The sequence below is a fragment of the Saimiri boliviensis genome, chromosome 19, assembly GCF_048565385.1.
Source record: "Saimiri boliviensis isolate mSaiBol1 chromosome 19, mSaiBol1.pri, whole genome shotgun sequence".
NCBI lineage: Eukaryota > Metazoa > Chordata > Mammalia > Primates > Cebidae > Saimiri > Saimiri boliviensis.
Window position 1 is genome coordinate 30,710,031 of NC_133467.1, and position 25,576 is coordinate 30,735,606.

Consider the following 25,576-nt stretch of genomic DNA (forward strand, 5'->3'; position numbering starts at 1 on the left):
TTAAACGACCCCATTTGTGGATGGGAGGGGGAGGTTTATTGTCATAATTATTAAACATGCTAAAATCACAGAGTGGCTATTCCATTTTTGCCCCGACTCCAATCCACGGTGGGGCAAATGGGAACTACAGGAGTCACTTGGTTTGTGTGGTTTCTGGGGATGGCTAGACTTGGGAAATAGAGCCAGGCAGGTTAGCAAAGCCCCAAGAATCCTTCATGTAGTACCCTTTTCCCAGTAGTAATGTGTTTCAGAGATTTCCCCTCCTTCGTTTTTCTTTTTTTTTTTTTTTAAGATGAAGTTTTGCTCTTGTTGCCCAGGCTGGAGTACAGTGGTACAATCTCGGCTCACCACAACCTCCACTTCCTGGGTTCAAACAATTCTCCTGCCTCAGCCTCCTGAGTAGCTGGGATTACAGGCATGTACCACTACGCCCAGCTAACTTTGTATTTTTAGTAGAGATGGGGTTTCTTCATGTTGGTCAGGCTGGTCTCGAACTCCACCCACCTCAGCCTCCCAAGGTGCTGGGATTACAGGTGTGAGCCACCGTGCCCGGCCCCGCTTCTTCACTGTTCTTTCCTCCCTATATCTACCCTACTTCTCATTCCCCGGCCTGGGGCCCTAGAACCTCTTCTGCTTCTGCCCCTTATGGTCCTAGACTAGATGATGAGGGAGCGTTTTCCTTGACACCACCATTCCAGTCTCCCTTCCTTGGAACTAATCTATTTAGCATGCACTATGTGGTAAGCTGCTTGATTGAGGTCTGCCTAGGGAGAAAGGGAGGCCCCCATCCCCACTGTGGCTTAGATCCTGGGAGGGGAAGTTGGAGTTGGTGCAGAAGGATCTGAAAGGGGAAAAAAATGTTACCTGAAGTGTGAATGCTGTAACTAGCAGAACAGTGCATATGTTCCACCCTCAAGTACCCTACTTTGAAGGCCTTCCCCTCCTTCCCACATTGCAGTTGGGGAGCTCTCTCAGCCTCAGAGCCTCTTGTTTAATTCTACAGGACAGGCATAGCTACTGATCAAAGAACCTTATCCCAAGAAGAAATTGTTCCACCCTTAGACAAGTGGCTGCTGATTGAAGTCTTCATCTTCTCCACCTCTCTTGTGCCTCTACTTCTGTGATGGCTTAAGGGGGCCAGATACAAGAATATATAAGGGTTGAACTTGCCTCAAGGAAAGGCTGGAGGGACAAGGGACAAAGATGCACGGGAGTCAGGGCTGTGAAGAAGGGGAGAGAAGGGGCCAGGGGGAAGGTGAAGGGCAAGGCTGGCCATTCAGGAGCTGGGATCCTTTTTCCTTTTCTGAAATCGCCGAAACTTGCCCTGAATAGCAAGGGCAGCCTTCTCTGTTTCTGGTGCTGTCAGATCAATGTCAATCTCCTCCTCCTCCTCTGCCTTCTTGGCATTGCCAGCTTTTCCTGCAGATAGTTGGGAGACTCATTAATAAGTCAACCTGAGCTGCTCCAGCCCCTTTCTCCAGGCCCCCAATACAGTGAGGTGAGGTCCATTTTGTGCCAGACTGTGGGGTCCCCCAATTTTTGCTAGGACTATGAATGCCTCATAATTCCTCTAGAAGTTTGAGTCAAGGTACTTAGGCTGGGAATTAGCTATAGTTACTTAAAGGAGTTCTGCTACTCTTGAAATAAACAACAAATGTCTTCTTCTATCACTCATTCATAAATCGTACAGTTCAAGTCCCAAAGCACACTCGCTTTCCTCAGCTTTCCCTCAATTTCTGATGGAGATAATGCTGGGACTTTTGATAAGTTTCTTACCTTGTACCCCTCTCTCCCAACACTCCAGACTCAGTTTCTAAAATCAAAGAGTAAGTACTATAGGTTTACTTACTAGGAAAAGTAGAAGGAAGCCTATAGATACAGTACTATAGTTCTAACCTGGTCCTTTGTTTCACTTATCCATGTTCTTATTCCTTCCATGTCTGACTTTAGGAAATTCCAGACTCTTTCTACTTGTCTTCATGTCTCTACAGTTACCTGCTCTATAAACAGCCTAGCCCAACCCTACTCACCTTTTTCCTCTGGGCCAGCTGCCTGGTTGGTTGCTGGGGATGTTTCGGTATTAAGCTGGAAAAAAAAATCAGAATATCAGAATATTAGATATTCGTGGAAGTATTTTGAAGGTGCCATCACCTTAGACCACTTATATACTCTCAAGCCCTCCTATTACCAGGTGCATTCCCTTAGTCTTTTGAAAAAGTGAGTCTGGAGATCAGAGACCAGATGAAAAATCATCAAAATTTATTCAACAAAGATTTATTGATGCTAGCAAGTGTAGAGGACAAAACAGACAAAGAAATTCTGCCTTCATGGAGCTTACATTCCAGTATATACAGAGACAAATAAAGCACATAAAATGACAACTATGATGATAAGTGCTATGGAGAAAAGGGAAGGAAAGGAGGTAGTAAGTACTGGGGTGGAAATTGAAGAATACAGTTTTACACAGAGTAGTCAGGAAAAGCTTCTCTGAAAAGCAGCATTTGACCAAAGAGCTGAAGGAAATGAGGAAGTAAGGCTCATAGATAACTGGCTGGAGTTTTCAAGGGCTCTGGGTTGGAAGTGTGACTAGCCTGTTTGCGGGATAGCAGACCAGTACAGCTGGAGTGGAGAGAGGAAGGAGGAAAGATTAATGGAGATGAGAACATAGTTAACTGGGGGTGGAAGCAGATTATGTAGGGCTTTAGAAGTCTTTCTAAGGAGTTTGACTGTGACTACAAGTGAGATGAGAAGTCACTGGAGACCTCTGATTTGCATAAAATGGAAATGAGAAAGGAGGCAGAGAAGTCTGTTAAGAGGGTATTGCAGAAAACCAAGCAAGAAACGATGGTAGCTTGAATCAGCATGGTGGTGGTGAAGACGGTAAATGATTGGATTCTGGGTATATTTTCCAGCTATGACCAATATGATTTGTTGATTCAAAAAATGGCATTGTGAGAAAGAGAAAGGTCAAGGATGATTCCAAATTTTGGCCTGATGATCTGAAAAAAATAGAGTTGCCATTTCCTGAGATGTAGAAAAAAGGGAGAGGAGATTTAGGGGGAGGATAAGGAACTTATTTTTAACAAGTTTGAGATGACAATTATCCAAGAAAAATGCTTTTATAAACAATTAAATATTTGAGTTAAAAAAGAAGGTCATGGGTTACAGATATAAATTAGGAAGCTATTGGTATAGGGATAGCTTTTAAAGCCATGAGACTGAATGGGATCACCAAGAAAGTGAGTTCAGATAGAGAAGAGGATCAAATCCTAGGGCATCCCACTGATTAGAATTGCAGAAATGAAGAAAAATCAACACGATAGAGAAGAGCCAGGTAGAAGAAAAGCCAAGAGATTACAGTAATGTAGAAGCCATGTGAAGAAAATATTTCAGGGAGTAGAGAATGACTATGTCTAATTCTGCAGGTAAGCCAAGCAAGATGAGAACGGGATTGACCATTGAGTTTTGCTGTGGGGAGATCACTGGTGGCATTGATAAGAGAAGTTTCCGTGAAGGAGGGGAGCAAGAGGAGGGAATGATTGTAACGGGCTCAAGAGGACAAAGGAAGAGAGAAATTGCAACAGCAAATACAGACATAATTCCAAAAACAGGAATGGGAGTATAACATTTGGTGAATATGGGGGTCACAAGATCTTATTTAAGATGACAGAATTACAAAATGTTTGTGTTCTTATGGAAATGATCCAGTAGGCAAGTAAAAACTGTAGGAGAGAAAGAGGATCATTACTGGAATAGGAGAGAGGGGATGAGATCTAATGCATCAGTAGGTGGCTGGCCTTGAATAGGAGCCAGACTAGCTTACCCACAGGAACTGGAGGGAAGGCAGAGCTTAGGGGCCCAGGTGTAAGCACAGGGAACATTTGGAGGGTCTCCCTAATTGTTTCTATTTTTGAAGTAAAATGCATAACAAAGTCATCATCCAAGAGGAGGAAGAAAGAGGTATTAAAGAAAGGAAGGTAGAAAGAAGGTATAAAATACTAATCTAGGAGAGTAGGAGAGTAAATGGACTAGGGAACAGCGATAGGGTTGCTGGGGACATTAAGGCCCCTCATGAGGCAGGAGATCATGAATTTGAAGTGAGACTAATCAGGTGCTATGTATGCTTTTTTCTAGGTTCCCTGCTCAGATGGAAAGTTAAATTAAATGTAATAGTAAGGCCAGGTACAGTGGCATACAGCTGTAGTCTCAGCTACTCAGGAGGATCCCTTGAGCCCAGGACTTCAAGGCCAGTCTGGCAAGACATAGAAAGACCCTAGCTCTAAAAAAAAAAAAACAATAGTAATTCTCCTTCCTCAGAATCATATTAATAAGGCTACTTCATCTGGACATTCATCGATCTCAAAGTATGCTTCATCTGCAGATAGAGTCACTCCTGAACTTGGTATCTTTGGAGCCTGTTTATTCACTTCATAATTTTGAGTACTTTATATTTAACAAAATACAAAAAACTGGGTGCTTTCATAAAGGTTTTCTCATCTAATTCTTGGAACAGCTTAGTGGAGTATTTAGGAATACCCCCACACACACATTTTAGAGATGTAAACCTTTGTTGAATGACTGCCAGATATAAGGGTTCTGCTTTAAGAAACTGATGGAATCCAATTTATGTTCTGTAGATTATGCTGTTTCCACCCCATTTCAATACTTATCAAGCACTTACTTGTATTCAGCACTGTTCTATATGCTAAAGAGGTATAAAAGAAGCAAAAAGATTCATTCAACAAGTATATCAGTGCCTAATCACATGCCAAGTATTATTCTAGGCATTGGGCATACAGCAGTGAGCAAAAGAAAGTCCTTGCACTCATTCAACAAATACATCAGTTAGCAAAATGTCATAAAAGAAAATAAAGCAGAGTAGTCAGGTCTCTCTGAAGACAGACATTTGAGTAAAGGCTTTAATGATATATAAGAACAAACTGGCCGGGTGCGGTGGCTCAAGCCTATAATCCCAGCACTTTGGGAGGCTGAGGCAGGTGGATCACAAGGTCAAGAGATCGAGACCATCCTGGTCAACATGGTGAAACCCCGTCTCTACTAAAAATACAAAAAAATTAGCTGGGCATGGTGGCGTGTGCCTGTAATCCCAGCTACTCAGGAGGCTGAGGCAGGAGAATTGCCTGAACCCAGGAGGCGGAGGTTGCGGTGAGCTGAGATTGCGTCATTGCACTACAGCCTGGGTAACGAGCGAAACTCCATCTCAAAAAAAAAAAGAACAAACTATGTAAATGTCTGGGAAATGATCCTCTGGGCAGATGAAATATCAGTAGAAAGTCCCTGAAGCAGGTTTGTGCCTGTATGCTCAAGGAAGAGCAAAAACAAACAAACAAGCAAAAAAAACAAAACATCATGGGCCAGCTACAGTGGCTCACGGCTGTAATCGCTTGGGTCCAAGAGTTCAAGACCAACCTGGATAACAAGGTGAAATACAATCTCTACAAAAACTACAAAAACTAACCAAACATGGTGGCATGCACTTGTGGCCCCAGCTACTCAGGAGGCTGAGGTGGGAGGATCACTTGAGCCTGGAAGGCGGAGGTTGCAGTAAGCTGAGATTATGCCACTGCACTTCCAGCCTGAGTAACAGAGTGAGAGAATTGGAAGGGTAGAGGAAAGAGAAAGGGAGACTATCATGGCTGAAGCTATGTAAGGGAGAGAATATAAGAAATGAGGTTAGGTAGATAGCCAGAATATGTGTCTTTAGAACAGGGCAAAGAATTTAGATTTTTTTCTAAGTTGATAAAAAGGGCATTATACATTTTGGGGCAGAGGAAAACATGGTCTCTCATATTTTTAAAGGATTGTTCTGACAGATGCATAGAAAATAGACTGGCTGGGTATGGTGGCTCATGCCTATAATCCCAGTACTTTGGGAGGCTGAGGTGGGAGGATCTCTTGAGTCCAGGAGTTCATGACCAGCTCAGGCAAAGTAGCAAGACCCCATCTTTATGAAAGAAAGAGAGAAGAAAAAAAAAGAAAAGAAAGAAAATAGAGGTGCAAGAGAGAAACCAGGGAAAACAATTAAGAGGGTCTTGCAGCTAGGCGAGGTGGCTCATGCCTGTAATCCCAGCACTTTGGGAGGCTGAGGTGGGTGGATCACAAGGTGAGGAGTTCAACACTAGCCTGATCAACATAGTGAAACCCTGTCTCTACTAAAAATACAAAAATTAGCTGGGTATGGTGGTACATGCCTGTAATCCAAGCTACTCAGGAGACTGAGGGAGGAGAATTGCATTAACCCAGGAGGTGGAAGTTGCAGCGAGCAACCTGCCACTGCACTCCAGCCTGGGTGACAGAGCATGACTCTATCTTGAAAAAGAAAAGTCACGGCAGGGGGGTCTTGCAGTGGTACAAACAAGCAAGATGATAGGGCTTGTACTAGGGTGGTAGTGATGAAGACAATAGGAAGTATTAAAACCTAAAATAAGTTGGATCTGTCCATATATTTTTGAGTAGAGAGAGTTCTATCAAAGAGCCTTTCTTTAAAGGGCAGCAGAGAAATTGGACATTAGTTGGAGATGAATGTGGGATTATGAGAGGGTTTCGTAAGATGGGAGATTTTAAATGCTGATGGAAACAATTTAGTAGGGAAGAAAAAAACTGATGATGCAGGAGAGGGGACAATTACCAGAGTGATGTCTTGATCGGGCAACAGGAAATAGATCTGGTGCATAAGTGGAGGGATTGCCCTTAGATAGGTATATAGACAGTTTACCTACAATATAGGAATGAAGACATAGATGCAGGAAAGGTAGATGTAGAAATGTATAGAAGTTTTCTTCTGATTGTTTCCATTGTCTCAATGAAACAAGAAAGACAGGTATCAGCTGAGAGTGAAGAAAGCATAGGAAGTATTAAATGTTTAAGGAAAGAGGAGAATGAGTGAAAGGATAATCTAAGAAAATAACAGTGAACTGGTGAGATACAGGATGAGGCAGGAGGATCACTTAAGCCCAGGGGTCCAAGACCAGCCTGGGCAACACAACAAGACCCTGAAGATGTAGCACGCTTACCAGATAGCACAAAGGGCACATTGGGAGTTAGTGGCCATGAATTTAAGGTGAAAGTAATCAAGATACTGTTTCTATTTTCCAGGCTAAGTGATTTTAGAGAAGGACCCAAATAATATTTACAGTTTATTATATGCCAAACATTATCCCATCTAATCCTCTGAAATCTCTAAGATGGCACCCTATTTTATAGTTGAGGAAAACAGGCTTAGAGAGATGTTAAGGAACTTGTCCAAGTCAAATCACACAATAGAAAACAGTGGACCTGGGTTTGGCACCCAGGTAGACCGACTCCATACCCCTAACCAACAGTCTGTACTGTCTCCATAAGACCAAATATTGTCACATGCTGACACATATGCTAATATGCTAACAATTACTGAATCTAAGTGGAAGACATATGGACATATATTAAACTATTTTTTCTTTCTTTAAGGAATTGCTTTAATTTCCTTTTTTGGAGTTTTCATTGACAGTGTTTGGAGACACCACTAATTTTTATATATTGATCTTGTATCCAACAACTTTGTTGAATTCATTTATTAACTCTAATTATTTGTTTGTTTGAGACAGGGTCTCACTATACTGCACAGGCCAGTCTCAGACTATCGGACTCAAGCAATTCTTCCTCCTCAGCCTCCTAAATAGCTGAGATAATAGGTGTAATGCCACTACGCCTGGCTTGAACTATTCTTTCAATTCTGGTAAATGGTCCCAATAAAACATGAGAAGGAAATAAGGAGACTACTTCTGTCTCTTTCTCTCTCTCTCTCTCTCTCTCTCTCTCTCTCTCTGATTCTCTCTCTTTCTCACTCTCTGACTCTGACTCTCTCTCTCTCTCTCTCTGACTCGCTGACTCTGACTCTCTCTCTGTGACACACTCTGACTCTCTCACTCTAACTCTCTCTCTCTCACTCTCTCTGATTCTTTCTCACTCTCTGACTCTGACTCTCTCTCTCTCTCTCTGTGTGACACACTCTCTCTCTGACTTTCTCACTCTAACTCTCTCTCTCTCTCTCTCGCTCTCTCTCTTTTCCCTCCTTTGTTCCATGTCAGTCTTTCTCCTCTAGGATTTTTTTCCTCTCTCTCTTTCTCTCTCAGAAGCTCTTTTGGAGATTTACCTTTTTAGTTCTCTATTATTTTTTGTAATTTCTTGTATTAAAAAAATAAAATTTAAAAAGAAAAAAAGAAGGAAATAAGGAGATCATTTAGAATAAAAATTATTTACGCCGGGCGCGGTGGCTCAAGCCTGTAATCCCAGCACTTTGGGAGGCCGAGGCGGGTGGATCACGAGGTCAAGAGATCGAGACCATCCTGGTCAACATAGTGAAACCCCGTCTCTACTAAAAATACAAAAAATTAGCTGGGCATGGTGGCGCATGCCTGTAATTCCAGCTACTCAGGAGGCTGAGGTGGGAGAATTGCCTGAACCCAGGAGGCGGAGGTTGCGGTGAGCCGAGATCGTGCCATTGCACTCCAGCCTGGGTAACAAGAGCGAAACTCCGTCTCAAAAAAAAAAAAAAGAATAAAAATTATTTAAAATGCTAATGCAATATTGTACTTGACATGGGGAAGTTTTACAAACTAGGTTATAAATTATATGGTCCAAATTTTGTGTAAGATAAATATGTGTTTGTCTATGTACATATATACATTTCCCTTTTTTTTTTTTTTTTTTTTTTTTAAGAGATAAGGTCTTGCTCTGTCACCAAGCCTGGAGTGCAGTGGCACAATCATGGCTGACTGCAGCTTCAATCTCTCAGGCTCCAGCGATCCTTCCACTTTAGCCTCCAAAGTAGTTGGGACTATAGTCACCCCACTACACCTGGCTAATTTTTGTATTTTTTGTAGAGACTGGGTCTTGCTATGCTTCCCAGGCTGGTTTCAAACTCCTGGACTCAAGTAATCCTCCTGTCTCAGCCTCCCAAAGAGCTGGGATTACAGGAATGAGCCACCGTGCCAGGCCCATATACATTTTCATTTAAAAATCTGGAAGACCATACATAAAGATGTTCTTGAAACCCTATGGAATTCCTGCTTGTTCCCCTTTGACCAAAAGAAAGATTCCATATGAGGAAGGCCTGTTCTTGAGGCTTAGGAGACTGGCCCAGTTGTTACTCTTTCTCTCCCCATAATCTCTCTGTGGTCAAATGTTTTTCTTTTCTTAATTTTGTACATAATCGATAAAATGTCCTAGTAGTTACTGAGATGACACCTCCCACAGGAACACTGTCATCACAAGAGGTTTGTCCACACTGCAAAAGTATGACCTGGCCAGGCACCGTGGTTGACATCTATAATCCCAGCACTTTGAGAGGGTGAGGTGGGCTGATCATTTGAGGTCAGGGGTCCAAGACCAGCCTGGTCAAGACGGTGAAACCCCGTCTCTACCAAAAACACAAAATTAGCTGGGCATGGTGGCAGGCAACTGTAATCCCAGATACTGGGGAGGCTGAGGCAGGAGAATTGCTTGACCTGGGGCGGCAGAGGTTGAAGTGAGCTGAGATCGCACCACTGCGCTCCAGCCTGGGTGAGAGTGAGACTTTATCTCAAAAAAAAAAAAAATGTATGACCTGGATGGAGTGTGCAGTTAATATGATAACAGCAACTGTCCAGATGAGAGGGTCATAGGTTAAGAGGCAAATTCTATAGTCTCATAATTTCTGACTTCAAAGCCTATGCTCTTTTGCCAGTAAATCTCAGACTCTGATCCACGATTTAGCCATTATCCCTCTGCCTGACTCTAAGCCTGTTCGCTTAATCCATCAGATCTTTTCTCTCACCCCAACCCCTCCTCTCTGAAGGAAAATCTGGACACTGACTCCAAATAGTTTCCCTCAGGTGGCTGTTTCCTCTATGTTCCTTCCTATATCAGCGGACCTTGAGAATCCTAAGCAGGAATATGTGTCAGGACTAAACCACACAGGCTGCCACTTTCCCTCTGCCCTGCCAGCTGCTTCCCCTCCCCATCCCCTCCTGAGATCACTGGTGCTGGAATGGAGCAGTGGCTCAGCTGCCATCTGGTCCCCCCACCCCCGGGGTTTCCAGCTCCATTTAGGTTAAATTTATGAGAGATAATAATCTAAAAATGGGGGTCTCCACTTGGGAAACCAGAAAAGGATGCTGTAAGGAGAAGAAAACTATTCCTCACAATGCCTCTTGAAATCTCCCTCTCGCCTTCTGCTGAAAAGGGTACAGGGGCTTTTATCTCCTGCCCCTCTTCCTCCTTTCTCTCTAGCTTGTTCTCAAAATAGCTACTCTAGATCTGGATTTAGTTATTTGTGATTTGCTGAGGTTAGGGGTGGGGGCAGTTAGATCACAAGTTGCCTGCTTCCACCCTCTATACGGTGCTCAGTCCTTTATTAGTCCCTGGCCTCTGCCTCAATCCTCTTGTTTATCTTCCAGAATGACAGCAATTTTAGATGAATTAAGGTCCTCTGGTATATGCATCTGCAAGCCATCAGACTAACCATACTTCACATAAACAAAGGAGGCATAGAGGGCCACTCTGGGTGAACCAGAAACCACATACTCTACTGTTTCTTACAAAAACTCATACCTCCGGAGGAGTGAGGCCAAACTGCAAGAACTGTAACAGGTCAGCAATTTTCAGCTCCTCATTCTAGCCAGGTATGGATCACAAACCTCACAGGTGCTCCTCTACTTTTTTTTTTTTTTTTAGATGGAGTTTTGCTCTTGTCATGCAGGCTGTAGTGCAATGGTACAATCTCAGTTCACTGCAACCTCTAACTCTTGAGTTCAAGTGATTCTCCTGCCTCAGCCTCCCAGGTAGCTAGGACTACAGGCATGTGCCACCACTCCCAGTTAATTTTTGTGTTTTTTTTTTTTGGTTTTTTTTTTTTTTTTGAGACGGAGTTTCGCTCTTGTTACCCAGGCTGGAGTGCAATGGCGCGATCTCGGCTCACCACAACCTCCGCCTCCTGGGTTCAGGCAATTCTCCTGCCTCAGCCTCCTGAGTAGCTGGGATTACAGGCACGTGCCACCATGCCCAGCTAATTTTTTGTATTTTTAGTAGAGACGGGGTTTAACCATGTTGACCAGGATGGTCTCAATCTCTCAACCTCGTGATCCACCCACCTCAGCCTCCCAAAGTGCTGGGATTACAGGCTTGAGCCACCGCGCCCGGCTAATTTTTGTATTTTTAGTAGAGGGAAGGTTTCACCATGTTAGCCAGGCTGGTCTCGAACTCCTGACCTCAGGTGATCCAACTCGCCTTGGCCTCCCAAAGTGCTGGGATTACCTGAGTGAGCCACTGTACCCAGCCTTCTACTCCTTTCAATACTGAGCTTTTCTGACCAGAAACAACAACAATGAAATGGTTTAGCAAATCCTTCCTTCTCCTTATAGGACCCATCTAGGGGAACTGGAAGAAAGCAAAGATTTCAGAATGTCAACTTACTTTATATATGTGAGCAATCATGTATAATACACTATGTGCCAGCTACTTTTCTAAGCACTTTACAATCACTAACACATTGAATAATTATAGCAGACCTATAAAATAGGGTATAATTATTTCCACGGAGAAGGAAATTGAAGTTGAGAGGTTATCTTGCCCAAAGTCATAGACCAAACAAGCCACAAAGCTAGGATTTGAACCCAGGCAGTCTGGCTCTAGAGTCCATGCTTTTTTTTTTTTTTTTTTTTTTTGAGACGGAATTTCGCTCTTGTTACCCAGGGTGGAGTGCAATGACGCGATCTCGGCTCACCACAACCTCCGCCTCCTGGGTTCAGGAGATTCTCCTGCCTCAGCCTCCTGAGTAGCTGGGACTACAGGCACGTGCCACCATGCTCAGCTAATTTTTTGTATTTTTAGTAGAGACGAGGTTTCACTATGTTGACCAGGATGGCCTCGATCTCTTGACCTCGTGATCCATCCGCCTTGGCCTCCCAAAGTGCTGGGATTACAGGCGTGAGCCACCGCGCCCGGCTTGAGTCCATGCTTTTGATCATTATACTATGTCCTTTCTCAATGTCCAATCAAACACATGGGCATGCATGTGCATTCGTGTACAACACTATCTTCACATATACTCCACAAGGAACTTGGGGAACAGGGTTCAGTCCTGCCATTATGGAGCAATTTTGCATGTCATTAATATTTGGCAACCTGATCCCAGACCATGCCTGTCACTCAGATTTCTGCTCATTGATCTAACCACCCTGATTCCAGTTTTCATCTTAATGTTTCTCAGTGGGTCTCCTGACACACGAGGCTGACTCCTGGAGGACAGCCATAGTTTACATATGTGTTCTTTACTCACAGAGCCACAACCCAGCCCTTCAGAGTCAGAATTCCATGTGTAGGATCATCCTACTGCCTTCCATTTCAAGTGACTCTGTCACTGTCATTCAAGCCTGTTATTCCAAGTTTCTAGTGAGCTTGGAGGTTGGTTCAGTTCAGCCTCACTGCCCACACAGGACTAAATGGGATTTTTGGTGGGTTTTTTTTTTTTACATGAAGGCAATTTATTAACAGAAAACATTTTGAGGAGTCTTGTTCACAGATGGTGACCACAGCGACTCCTCTTCCTTCGGGTGCTGTCAGAGGGGATGGGGGTGACGTCCTCAATCCGCCCGATCTTCATACCCGAGCGGGCAAGGGCTCTGAGGGCCGACTGGGCTCCAGGTCCAGGGGTCTTGGTCCTATTTCCTCCTGTGGCCCAGAGTTTGATGTGTAGGGCAGTGATACCCAGCTCCTTGCACCTCTGGGCCACATTCTGGGCAGCCAACATAGCAGCATACGGCAAGGATTCATCTCGGTCTGCCTTCACCTTCATCCCACCAGTCACATGGCAGATGGTTTCTTTGCCGGAAAGATCAGTGACATGGACAAAAGTGTCATTGAAGGATGCAAAGATATGGCAGACACCAAATACATTCTCTCCTTCAGCCACCTGAGGTCCAAGGCTGATGACCTGTTCTTCCTTCTTTTCCTTCCCCTTTCAAGGTGCCATTTCTGCACGTTGTCTCCGGACTCCACACCAGAAAGCTGTTTTTTTGTTTGTTTTTTTAAACATATTCTCACTCAAGCAATACTCCAGCCTCGGCCTCCCAAAGTGCTGAGATTACAGGCGTGAGCCACCTGAACCCAAGCTGGGACTAAATGCTTCTCACTTCTCAATAGATACCAACACTAATTAGCAACTGTGAGGCCCATCAACTCTTTTCCCTAATTTATTCTCCCCAGAGGGTTCTAGTTTCTTTCCTTGCCTACCTTTCTATATTTATTTTCTCCTTGCCTCCGAGGCTGATGTGTACCAATGTTCCATTCCATCATCTTGGTGATGCTGTCAATTCCCCATGAGTACTCTTTTGTTTCCTCTACAGCTCAAAGTTGTGGATTCTCCCTTCCCATGGGGAAGAAGGAAAGGGAAAGTCTTATTGGCTTAAGGATCCTTTTTCCTTTAGGCTTTGAGATTGCAGAGAGGAACATGACATAGTAACATTCCCCCTTTCCCTAATACTTTCCCCAGGAGTATCTACCCTTTTAATTGCCTCCCACTTCCAGGAAACTTACCCTGTCCATTTCCTCCCAGAGCATTTGTCAGCATTGAGATGATGTCCTGCCATCTGAGCGCTAGATCCCATCACGCTTCTCCTCCTCAGGAATCTTGACAATCAGTTCCCTATACTCTTACATATAAAGCTTTCCTCTCTAAGAAGTAAATAAACATATGACTTAAGGATGTCAGTTAAAAAATAAATAGGCCGGGCGCGGTGGCTCAAGCCTGTAATCCCAGCACTTTGGGAGGCCGAGGCGGGTGGATCATGAGGTCGAGAGATCGAGACCATCCTGGTCAACGTGGTAAAACCCCGTCTCTACTAAAAATACAAAAAATTAGCTGGGCATGGTGGCGTGTGCCTGTAGTCCCAGCTACTCAGGAGGCTGAGGCAGGAGAATTGCTTGAACCCAGGAGGCGGAGGTTGCGGTGAGCCGAGATCGTGCCATTGCACTCCAGCCTGGGTAACAAGAGCGACACTCTGTCTCAAAAATAAATAAATAAATAAATAAATAAAGCCTTCCTCAACCTGAATTTCTTTTCCAACTACCATTAGAGAAGAAAGAAGTAGGTCTAGGAAAATAGGAATTGTCAATATTGAGGAATACCAATTTTTTGGTTTTTTTGAGATGGAGTTTCACTCTTGTTGCCCAGGCTGGAGTGCAGTAGCATAATCTCGGCTTGCTGCAACCTCCACCTCCAGAATTCAAGCAATTCTCCTGCCTTAGCCTCTCAAGTAGCTGGGATTACAGGTATCCACTACCACACCCAGCTAATCTTCGTATTTTTAGTAGAGATGGGGTTTCACCATGTTGGACAGGCTGGTCTCGAACTCCTGACCTCTGGTGATCCACCCGCCTCAGCCTCCCAAAGTGCTAGGATTACAGGAATGAGCCACCGTGCACAGCCCTTTATTATTTTTTGAGACAGGGTCTTGCTCTGTTTCCAGGGCTGGAATGCAGTGGTACAATCTCAGCTCACTGCAACCTTGGCCTCCTGGGCTCAATCAATCTCCCCACCGCCTCAGCTTCCTGAGTACCTGGGACCACAGACACACACCACTACACCTAGCTAATATTTGGATCTTTTGTAGAGATTGGGTTTTGCCATGTTGCCTATGCTGGCCTCAAACTCCTGGGCTCAGGCAGTACTCCTGCCTTGGCCTCCCAAAGTGCTGGGATTACAGGTGTAAGCCACTACGCCCAGCCCCAAATCCTTAATACAACCTAAAAGACTCTACATTATGCAGCCTCTGATTATCTCAATAACTTCATCTCTGGAACATACTATGTTCCCTCCCACCTCAGGACCTTGGCATATGGTTCCCTTATCCCTGCCTCCTTTTTATGTCATTAATTCCTATTGATCCTTTACACATGAGTTACACTAAGTATTTTTTAAATAAATGAAGGGAGCTCTGTTTTATTTGCAATCTCATCTACATTTCTGAAATCAAATTTGTTTTCAGTCAGTTGAGGGCCTCCATTCTGTAGTCAGTTCAGAGGTTATGAAAAAGGGATTCAGAAACCAGGTCATTGCTTTCCTTTAACATATGTGCCTGAAAAAGAGCTGAGAACGAAGGAAAGACGTTCTCATGAAATATATTTCATATTACCTGTACTACAAGTACAGGTAACAGATAAGACATATTACCTGTACTAACATGAAATATACTTCATGACAAGTACAGGTAATATGTCTTAGTGTCGGCAATATGTCTTACCTCCCCTTCCCCACCCTCAGCACCCTGCTAGATTTTATTTCTTTTGAAGCAAGGTCCCTATTTTCCATTTGTGTCTAGCCTACAATAACTAAAACCCATGTCATGTAACAGTAGGTACTCAATGAATATTATGTGAATTAAAATTTGCTTAGGCCTTACCATCACATAGAGGATGAGGATAAAAGAAAAAAATAAAATTCTCTTAGGTTTTAAATTCCTAGGAGCATCAATTCGGCATACTAGATGGAGTCAGTCAGATCTGGGTTCATACCCTGGATCTGCATTGACTATCTGTTCAAATATCAGCTCCGCCATTGCTAGCTGTGTGGCAATTGGTAAATTACTTAGCTTTGCTGTGCTCAGATCTCTCACCTGCAGAAGAGAGATAATATCTACCTTGAAAAGTAAAAGGGCAAGGCACAGTGGCTCATGCCTGTAATCCCAGCACTTTGGGAGGCTAAGGTGGGTGGATCACTTGAGGTCAGGAGTTCGAGACCAGCCTGACCAACATGGTTGAACCCTGTCTCTACTAAAAATACAAAATTAGCCAAGTGTGGCGATACATGCCTATAATCCCAGCTACTTGGCAGGCTGAAGTAGGAGAATCACTTGAGCCCAGGAGGCAGAGTGTGCAGTGAGCAGAATTGTGCCATTGCACTCCACCCTGGGCAAGAAGAGCAAAACTCCATCTCAAATTAAAAAAAAAAAAAAGAAAGAAAGGTAAAAGAAGCTAGAGAAAATTTATGTAAAATACCTAGCACATATTGCAATAAATCATCATTATTCCAAAGTAATATCACCTGGGGTTGAATATAACAATAGGTTTAGGTCAAGATGCTGAAGTACTGCAGGGTTAAAATACTAGAATCAGAGAGTGAGTTGCCACAGAGTAGATCTTCTTTAAGTGGAACTGAAAGAGGAATAGAATACCTGAGATTGCTCGAAGGGCCCTGGAGGCTTATTCTGCTATCATAGGAGTTTCATAAATGCTCTTTTTCCCTCTAAACAAACTCTAGAAATCACAATCTCCCTGTCTTCCCAATGTCTCACCAAAAGTGCTGAGAATGGCTGTAAACCTCTGGGAACCCTGAGATATCTTTTTTTTTTTAAGTTATACACCACAGGGAGAAGGAGATTAGTGCTCAGGAGTAAACAATCTATATCTCCTTGATTGAGTCCACTTTTGTGTCACGAAAATGATTGTATAAGTCTATTCCTTGCCTCGCAAGATAGTATTGTTGGTCAGGCATGGTGGCTCATGCCTGTAATCCCAGCATTTTGGGATTTTTTGGCGGGCAGATCACCTGAGGTCAGGAGTTCAAGACCAGCCTGGCCAACATGGTGAAACCCTGTCTCTATGAAAAATATAAAAATTATCCAGGCACGGTGGCGGGCACCTGTAATCCCAGCTATTCAGAAGAATGAGGCAGGAGAATTACTTGAACCCAGGAGGTGGATGGTGTGGTGAGCCAAGATCACGTCACTGCACTCCAGCCTGGGAAACAGAGCCAGACTGTCTTAAAAAAAAAAAAAAAAAAAAAAAAAAGATAGTTCTGTGTTGGCAAGCACCTAGACAGTCAAAAAGGTAGCAAGTTTGGTGCTGTTTTTCTGCTGCCACTATTGGGGAACAGATACCCTATAACTCTAGGCCCAATCCTCCCTGCTCCCTTCTTGGGCTGTGTTTCTTCCTTCTTTTGTGGCTTTCACCTTTAATAGCGTTGCCACAGCAACCATTGTCACCAGAAAAGGGAAGATAGTGTCACCCCTTCTGCTCTAAGCAGTGAGTTAGAACCTTGGAAAGGATCAACTACCCAGATTTCCCCATATTCCTCAGCCCACTGGGCTCTTGAAAGAGAGAGCACAGGCTGTTACCAGCAGCAACAAACAGAAACAAGGATCACCTCACCATACCTAGACCACCTATACCTGCATTTGCATAACATAGCTTGGATGCTGTGCAAATAAAAACACATTATAAACACATTTTGGTACTTACTGCCAGAATTAGTTTAGATAGACACAGGAACTCAGAATCCTGTCCTACAGTCCAAGGCAGAAAAACCTAAAAAGGGACGGACTCCTACAAATCCTAAATACTAGCCTTTAAAAATCTCTTTCCTTGCCTTTGTATTGACATAAATCCTAGGCTTCATAAGCTCACTGCTTGCTCTAGAGGTGCAGGAAGTGAAGGGGGACAGGAGGTAGCGGATCTGCTTCTAAGTGGTAACAAAGAGGCTTGCAACCTCCTACTCCACCCCTGGGACCCTTCTATCCCTCTGACATATTCTCCTCCAGTGTTAAATGAAGGTAACTGCTAAAAAAAAAAAAAAAAAGAAAAGAAAAGAAAAAAAAAAAAACCTTTTAGAGGCCTCTGGGATCCTCTAGTGCCCCTGGAAGACCCTAGACTGCTGTTTTTGGAGCACTGTTGGAACTGTTTCAATTCTTTCAGTGCAGCAACCAGCTGCAGTCCTCAAACAGCTTCAGAAAGACTTGCTCAAGGTCACCCTCAAGATAATAACAGAAAAAGAACTAGGAATCCTTATTCCAGGTTCTATATACAACATTCTTCTCTTAATATATAGACTACTTCCCCAATGCCCTATATCTCAGATGCATCCTAAGACAGAAATAGAACCTAAACAGCTCTAGCTCCCAAGCCCCCTTGTCTGATCCTCCGCTCTTGGCCATCCCACCCCTGTTTCCTGGAATAGAAGTACCCCCAACAGGAGTCAGAGGCAGAATTTCTTGGCCATGCCAGCTCATGGTAAGCAGTGAGTCAACAGCCCCAGCCTGTTCCGCGCCAACCCCCCCCCCACCCCGCCACCAATGGGCTGCCACAGTTTAATAAGTGGTTATTTGTGGTGCTCTGCACACAGCTTAAAGCTGTGCCTTTATCCTATACTAGGGGATAGGGAATGGGGGAGAGACAGTAGTACCAAAGCATCATTTATTACTATAATCTTCAATGTGCATCCCACCCATGGTGTTAACATCCCAAAATAAACGTATTACTCCCCCCTGCAGCCTACAAAGCAAACACTCAGCTGGAGGGCTTTGTGTGGGAGGGAGGCAGCACCAGAGACAACAGAATGGTAAATGGCGCCCCTTTTCCCAGGGTAGGGTACTGGGAAATCTAGGTGAGCATGCCTTCAGGAGTAAACCCGGAGGGAAACAGCAATCAGGCTTCAGTGAGGAGACTCTGATAAGGTCTAGATTTCTAGATACTTGTTTATGGGCACCTTTTAGGGATGTAGATCTCTCAGATAAGTGGTTTTGAGGCCAGGCGCAGTGGCTCACACCTGTAATCCCAGCACTTTGGAAGGCTGAGGCAGGTGGATCATCTGAGGTCAGGAGTTCAAGACCAGCCTGGCCAACATGATGAAACTCCATTTCTACTAAAAATACAAAAAAAAAAAAAATTAGTCAGGTGTAGGGTAAGGTGCCTGTAATCCCAGCTACTTGGGAAGCCGAGGCAGGAGAATCTCTTGAACCTGGGAGGAGGAGGTTGCAGTGAGCTGAGATCACGCCACTGCACTCCAGTCGGGGCAACAAGAGTGAAACTCTGTCTCAAAAAAAAAAGAAAAGTGGTTTTGGATCTGCTCTTATTTAGCTTACTTTTATAGCTAAAATAATTCCAGTGCAAGTAAAGCCATTTTGAGCAGCAGGTCTGGAGTATGGATTTAGAAAATCATACACTCAGGATGCTTGAATCCCGGTAGGCTTTCATCACTCACCTTGCCAGCCTAATGCATTCTTCTTTCCCCATCTTCTTGCTGTTTTTTGTTTTGTTTATTTTCCTGCGACAGGGTCTTGCTCTGTTGCCCAGGCTGGAGTACAGTGGCACAATCACAGTTCACTGCAGCCTTTACCTCCTGGACTCAAGCAATCCTCCCACCTCAGCCTCCAAGTAGCTGGTGCACACCACCATACTTGGCTAATTTTTTATGTTTTTGTAAAGACAGGGTCTTGCTATGTTGCCCAGGCAGGTCTCAAACTCCTGGGCTGAAGCAATCCTCCCACCTCAGCCTTCCAAAGTGCTGGGAAAATAGGTATGAGCCACCACACCTGGCCTAACTGTTCTCTTCCCAAAGCCTTTGTACTCCCTACTTGGAAGTCAAGTGGCCAAACGAAAGAGGACTGAATATTCAGAGGCTGTTTGGTGGCCAGGTGCACCAATTTTACTTAGACACCTGCTTTCCTGCAACTATGGGACTCAATGATGAATATAGAAATTAAGAACCCACGAAAAAAGGGCCTCCAAGCTCCCTACTTCCTTTACTCCCATCAGCTTCCCTACTCCACCCCAGCACATTTTCTGCACCCATTTTTAAGATGACTAGGCACCCTGCATAAGAATGGATAGTACCTGCCCTGACTAGTATCCTACCAGTTTGTACCCTGTTGATAAAATATTATCTAACGTTGGTCTCTTGTCTCTATCCTCTTGCTCAGCATTATTAGATCACACTGCTTATATTTCTTTTATGTGAGTGAGAGAGACAGGGTCTCTATCACCCAGGCTGGAGTGTAGTGGTGTCATCATGGCTCACTGCAGCCTCGACCTCCCAGGCTCAAGAGATCCTCTCACCTCAGCCTCTCACATAACTGGGATCACAAGCATGCACCACCATGCCCAGCTAATTTTTAAATTTTTAGTAGAGACAGGGTTTTGCCATGTTGCCTGGTTTGGTCTCAAATTCCTGAGCTCAAGCAGGAGTTTGAGCTGGTGGGAGGACCACCTCAGCTTCCCAAAGTGTTGGGATTACAGGCGTGCACCACCACACTCAGCCACACTACTTATGTTTCTTCTTTTATATTTTTTTGAGACAAAGTCTCACTCTGTCCCAGGCTGAAGTGCAGTGGTGTGATCTCAGCTCATTGCAACCTCCGCCTCCCAGGTTCAAGCAATTATCCTGCCTCAGCTTTCTGAGTAGCTGGGATTACAGGCACCCGCCACCATGCCCGACTAATTTTTATATTTTTAGTAAAGACAGGGTTTCACTATATTGGCCAGGCTGGTCTCAAACTCCTGACCTTGTGATCTTCCCACCTCAGCCTCCCAAAGTGCTGGATTACAGGCGTGAGCCACCGTGCCCAGCCTATATTTCTTATAGAGTACTTGAGGCCGGGGTGGTGGCTCACGCCTGTAATCCTAGCACTTCGGGAGGCCGAAACAGGTGGATCACTTGAGGCCTAGGGTTTGAGACCAGCCTGGACAACATGGTGAACCTCGTCTCTACTTAAAAAAATACAAAAATTACCCAGGCATGCACACGCCTGTAATCCCAGCTACTCTGGAGGCTGAGGCAGGAGAATCGCTTCAAGCCAGGAGGCAGAGACTGCAGTGAGCTGAAATGACACCACTGCACTCCAGCCTGGGCGATGGAGTGAGACTCCATCTCAAAAAAAAAAAAAAGGAAAACACTTGAGGCCAAGCGTGGTGGCTCATGCCTGTAATCTCAGCACTTTGGGAGCCTGAGATGGTGAATTGCTTGAGCTCAGAAGTTCAAGACCAGCATGGGCAAAGTGGTGAAACCTGCATCTACAAAAAAATATTTAAAAATATTAGCCAGCCGGCCGGGTGCTGTGGCTCAAACCTGTAATCCCAGCACTTTGGGAGGCCGAGGCGGGTGAATCACGAGGTCAAGAGATCGAGACCATCCTGGTCAACATGGTGAAACCCCGTCTCTACTAAAAATACAAAAACTTAGCTGGGCATGGTGGAGCATGCCTGTAATCCCAGCTACTCAAGAGGCTGAGGCAGGAGAATTGCCTGAACCCAGGAGGCGGAGGTTGCGGTGAGCCAAGATCAGGCCATTGCACTCCAGCCTGGGTAACAAGAGCAAAACACGGTCTCAAAAAAAAAAAAAAAAAAAAAAATATTAGCCAGGCATGGTGGTGTGCACCTGTGGTCTCAGCTACTTGGGATGCTGAGGTGGGAAGATTGCTTAAGTCCAGGAGCTCGAGGCCGCAGTGAGCCATGATTGTGCCACTGTACTACAGCCTGGGTGACAGAGAACCTGTCTCAAAAAAAAGAAAAATAAGTACTTGAAATATACTCATTAAAGGTTGCACGCTAATCAAATAATTCTGTATTTACCAAAGTAAAATGTTAAAGGAGTCCTGTGGAATGTTCTTTTAGAATGAGAAGTCAGAAGTACTGTGCCCTAGTCTTGGTTCTAGTACTGTGTAAACTTAGATAAGTTTTGGGCCCCAGTTTCCTCACCTGCAAAATAAGATTGGACCAGACGATCTTTAGGGCTCCTTAACAAATCTAAAATTGCATCGCTAAAATGTTTTGATATTTTATTTGAGGTTTTCTTGGTGAAAGATATCTTTCTATTTTGAGGAATTTCTTGCAGAACTAAGTTTATTTTTCTCTACGATAAAATAGACTCATGAAAGACAATTTAGAAATAGAGAAAAGTAGAAAGAAAATAGAAGGAGGCATTCACAGAACCACCACCTGGAAGAGATAATTATTCATCTTTCTTCATCCTCTCTGCCTGCAACCCTATCTCCACCACTTCCATCAGTTAAGACCCTTCATGGGCAGACATGAAAGATGCATCAGGTTTGTGTATTTGGACTTCAGCCATATTACTTATGGCTGCCTAACCCTATAAAGACGATATTCTAAGAGCTAACAAATTACAGCTGTAGTTGAAAGAAAGAATCATCCATATTTCCAGGTCACAGGATGACAAAGTCAGCCGCTTCTACCCGCCAGAGGCTCCTGCCTAAACAGCTAAAACCAGTAACATAAATGGGAAACTAAAAAAGGGATGAGCAAGTTCTGGTTTTCCTCACTCCAAGTCAGATGTTTCCAGAGGTAGAAGGCATTTCAATATCAGTAAGTGACCAGCCTTCCTATTTTGTATATCCAATATAACCAAAATAAAAGTAACATACCAATGAGAGAGAGAAACTTGGATCTCCTCCAAGTCCACACCAGGTTCCCTAACAACTGGTTCAGGACACATAACAGAACAGTATCACTCTAACTGAACTTCCCTTGTTGGGAAGGTGGCAGATGCAGACAGATGTGCACAGAAGAGAGAGTGTGAATCTTTAAAGTGTGATATCCCATTCTCATTAGGTAAGAAGACAGCAAGCAGGATAATGAAGGAGCACCAGGTCTAAGCTCTCCCCTAAATGACATCTCTAATTGATCTGTCCCTTGCTCCAGCCTCTGCCAGCCAAAACGCAGGACAGACACCATGATTGTCACCAGTGGTCCATGACTCCCATTTCAGCAGAATGACTGCTAGACCAAGGAATTTCCCCAGTGAGGCTCCTCACAGATGAGAAATGCAACAGGATTACAAAAGAACCAGCAATTCTGCTTTAAGCAGCCAGCTACACTGGATGAAAAAGGATTATAGGAAAGAGCCCTCAGAGACTGAACACATCTCCCATTCCCATGCATTACTGAAACTAGGAAAAAGTTATTAAACCATAGGAGATAGCCTGTGATCCACAGCAATCAAATCCTGCCTGCAGCTGTGAATGCAGACAAATTGGAGATGAGTCCCTGCAGCTCCTTCGTGCACGAATGCGCGTGCACACACTCATGGGGAAATGCTCTACTGCAGTAATCAGTGACAGCAAAGAGCCACAAAGGCAAGGCAGAGCCAAAGATCCTCCCCAGCAGCCCCACCAGAACCCCTGCCCTGTTGGTTGTTCTAGGTCTGGAGACTCTTCCCTGGTTTTGTTCTTCAGTTGAAATGGGAGTCTCTTAAAGACATCCCAAATCGTCTCATTTCATGCAGTTTCTCTGAAGCAAGAAAATAAGCAGTTGGGGGAGGTGAAACTTACGTAAGCTTCAAGGTACACGGGGCTTTCCTGAGCTGGGCTCTTCAGCCTGAAAGAGGAGCCCCATGGGGCTGAGCTGAGAGAAATGAAGCAGTTTGGAGTCTCCCTAGAGCTCTGGGCAACACTTCCACCTTCTACCATAACTTTTACAAGAAGAAGAAAATAGGCTGGGTCTCGCCCCTAGAGAAGCAGAGACCCCTTTGTGACCTGATTCAGAGACAGCTGCTTCTGGATTTTTATAAGTACTCATCCCTGAGACCAGGCTCAGCTCCGTATTAGGAGACAGCTTCTACATGTAAATTGCTAGTTAAAACCAGTTCTCTCTGAGAGCCTAGGAGGCTGGGCAGCCTTGTATACACTAACAGTCTTCATCTGTGGACCCTTCTCTCTTCATTCTACTGAGCCCCTAGCCCTGAAGGCTAACCAAATTCAGCTGCTCAATCAGGAGGGCGCCTGAGACTTGACTTTCCGCTCAAACACCAAATTGTTTTATTTGCCACAAAACAGGTTTATCATTCCACCAAATACCACCCTAAATGCCAGCCCTATAGTGTGTCCTACAAAGGGGCTGTGCACTTCTCTCAAAAAGCACAGGCTAACCACAAATCCTCATGTTGGCATAGCCTTCAGATCACAAACTCCCAGGGGATGGCTTGGATTACAACTTTCAGATTTAGAAATGCTCGGGGTAGGAGTGGTATGAACCCTAGACCTCAGTGAAAAGAGGGCAAAGAAAACCTCTCTTCCCATATTAGAGCTGAAAGAGGAGGTTGATGCATTTTTTTTCTTTTCTTTCTGAAAGATTGCCATCCTCAGAATCACAACCAGCTGAGGGACTGGAAACCACTGTGGTTCATCTGCAGCCCCCAAACTAGCTGAATTTTCCAGGATAAAATTAGTGAACATGGCAACCAAGACAACACAGCAGTCAGCAATAATTAGCTCCCTGGGTGACAACTTTTGTTAGGAGTCAGTAGAGATCTTCATTTTTAGTATCTGAACTGGAACCCAGGCGCCAGGGTCCTATTCCTTCAGTAATCGAATGTCTTGGGGAATTCTTGTTAAATTTCTGTAATACTCTAATGGGGAAAAAAATCAGAAACAGAAAGATAATAGCTAATATGAAGTGCCAGGTCCTGTTCAAGGTATTTGGCATTTATTATCTCATTTAATTGTTACAACAACCAATATCAACCTCATTTTGTAGATAAAAAATGAAACAAAGGTGTTGTACTTTGCCTATATCACAGGTAAGGAGCAGAGCTACATATATATCTGACGTACAGCGGAGGAGCTGGATTTAACACAACTATGTAGGTACCGGGAAAGAGGTTGCAGAGGGCAAGCTTGTGATGCCACTATCCAGACTGACTTCACTTGGGAAGGCCGATCCTTGTTTTTGGAAATGAGACTGTGCCTACAAAAAGACAATGGGAGGCGTCTTTCCGAAGTCTCTGCTTTGATCACAACCCCCCCCCCGCCCCCGCCCTCACTCCCCTACCCCGTGAACAGTGTTCATTGAAAACAGTAAATCAGTTAATGGAATGGGTCTGGCCACGATGAACACCACAGAGCCTGCTGAAAGACCTAGTTTGTAACAAGCACTGCAGAGGGAAGTCTATTCTTGAAGGGGACATCTCCCCAGGTGCTGGCAGGGGCTTCTGAATACCAGAAAAGGTCCCTCCAACGTTCCTGGCTCAATGAGTGCAGGGCAGGATGCCACCTTTCTAAAAGGGCATAGTGGCCCTCCCCGGGGGCCAGGGATGGAGTTCCTGTTAGAGGCTGCATAAGGAATGCCAGAGCCTTCCATCCCTAGGAGAGAGGAGATAGAAGCGAAGTGAGGGGGGGTATGGGGAGCCAGAATAACCTCGGGCAGTAAGACAGATGCAGAGGGCAGTATCCCGAGGGGATGGCCTACCACCTGAGAGCTCAGCATCCCCCCCCTCCCGACTCTACAGCCGATTCCAGTTACCCCCAAAAGCCCCGTCCACAATGGGGAGACTGAAAGCTCCCCGCACCCCGCCTTCCAATCGTTTCCCAGCGCCCCGAGGTGGGAGCTTTCCCAGGAGGGCAGTGGGGCGCCCCTGGAGGGTTCTCCGGGCTGCCTAGCTTTCCCTCGCCTCCCTGGGATCCCGAGCTGCAGCCCCCTCCCCGCCGCAGCCCTGCCGAGAGCGCTGGGGGCCGCGCCGCTCACCTCGCTCATCTCCACAGCCGGACAGCGCGCGCGGGGCGCGACACGCACAGGTGAGGCGAGGGGCCCTCGGGGCTGCGCGGGCGATGGCTGAGAGTTGCCGGGCTCTGCGGCTGGGGCTACGGCTGACCAGGAGAGGAATTAGTACGGAGAGCCGCTGCTCTGGCGCTGGCACCCGGGATTCTCGACGCCCAGTTCCTACCGGACGACCCCTTTCGACCCGTCCTGTCAGAGCCCCTCCGCGCACCGCCTCCGGCCCCACCTTTTATACTCAGCTCGGTACCCGCCTCCA

General features: G+C 45.0%; 1 protein-coding gene and 1 pseudogene across 1 annotated transcript; both read right to left on the reverse strand.

Moving 5' to 3' along the window:
- On the reverse strand, window positions 1–25,372 carry PCP4L1 (Purkinje cell protein 4 like 1). The gene is made up of 3 exons (XM_003937988.4): window positions 25,288–25,372; window positions 2,031–2,085; window positions 1–1,419 (listed from the first exon to the last, which is right to left on the reverse strand). The coding sequence occupies exons 1-3, from the start codon at window positions 25,294–25,296 to the stop codon at window positions 1,277–1,279; spliced, it is 207 nt and encodes a 68-aa protein (XP_003938037.1). The 5' UTR covers window positions 25,297–25,372; the 3' UTR covers window positions 1–1,276.
- Window positions 12,497–13,024, reverse strand: LOC101052184 (small ribosomal subunit protein uS11-like; annotated as a pseudogene).
- Window positions 25,373–25,576: the final 204 nt, after the last annotated feature.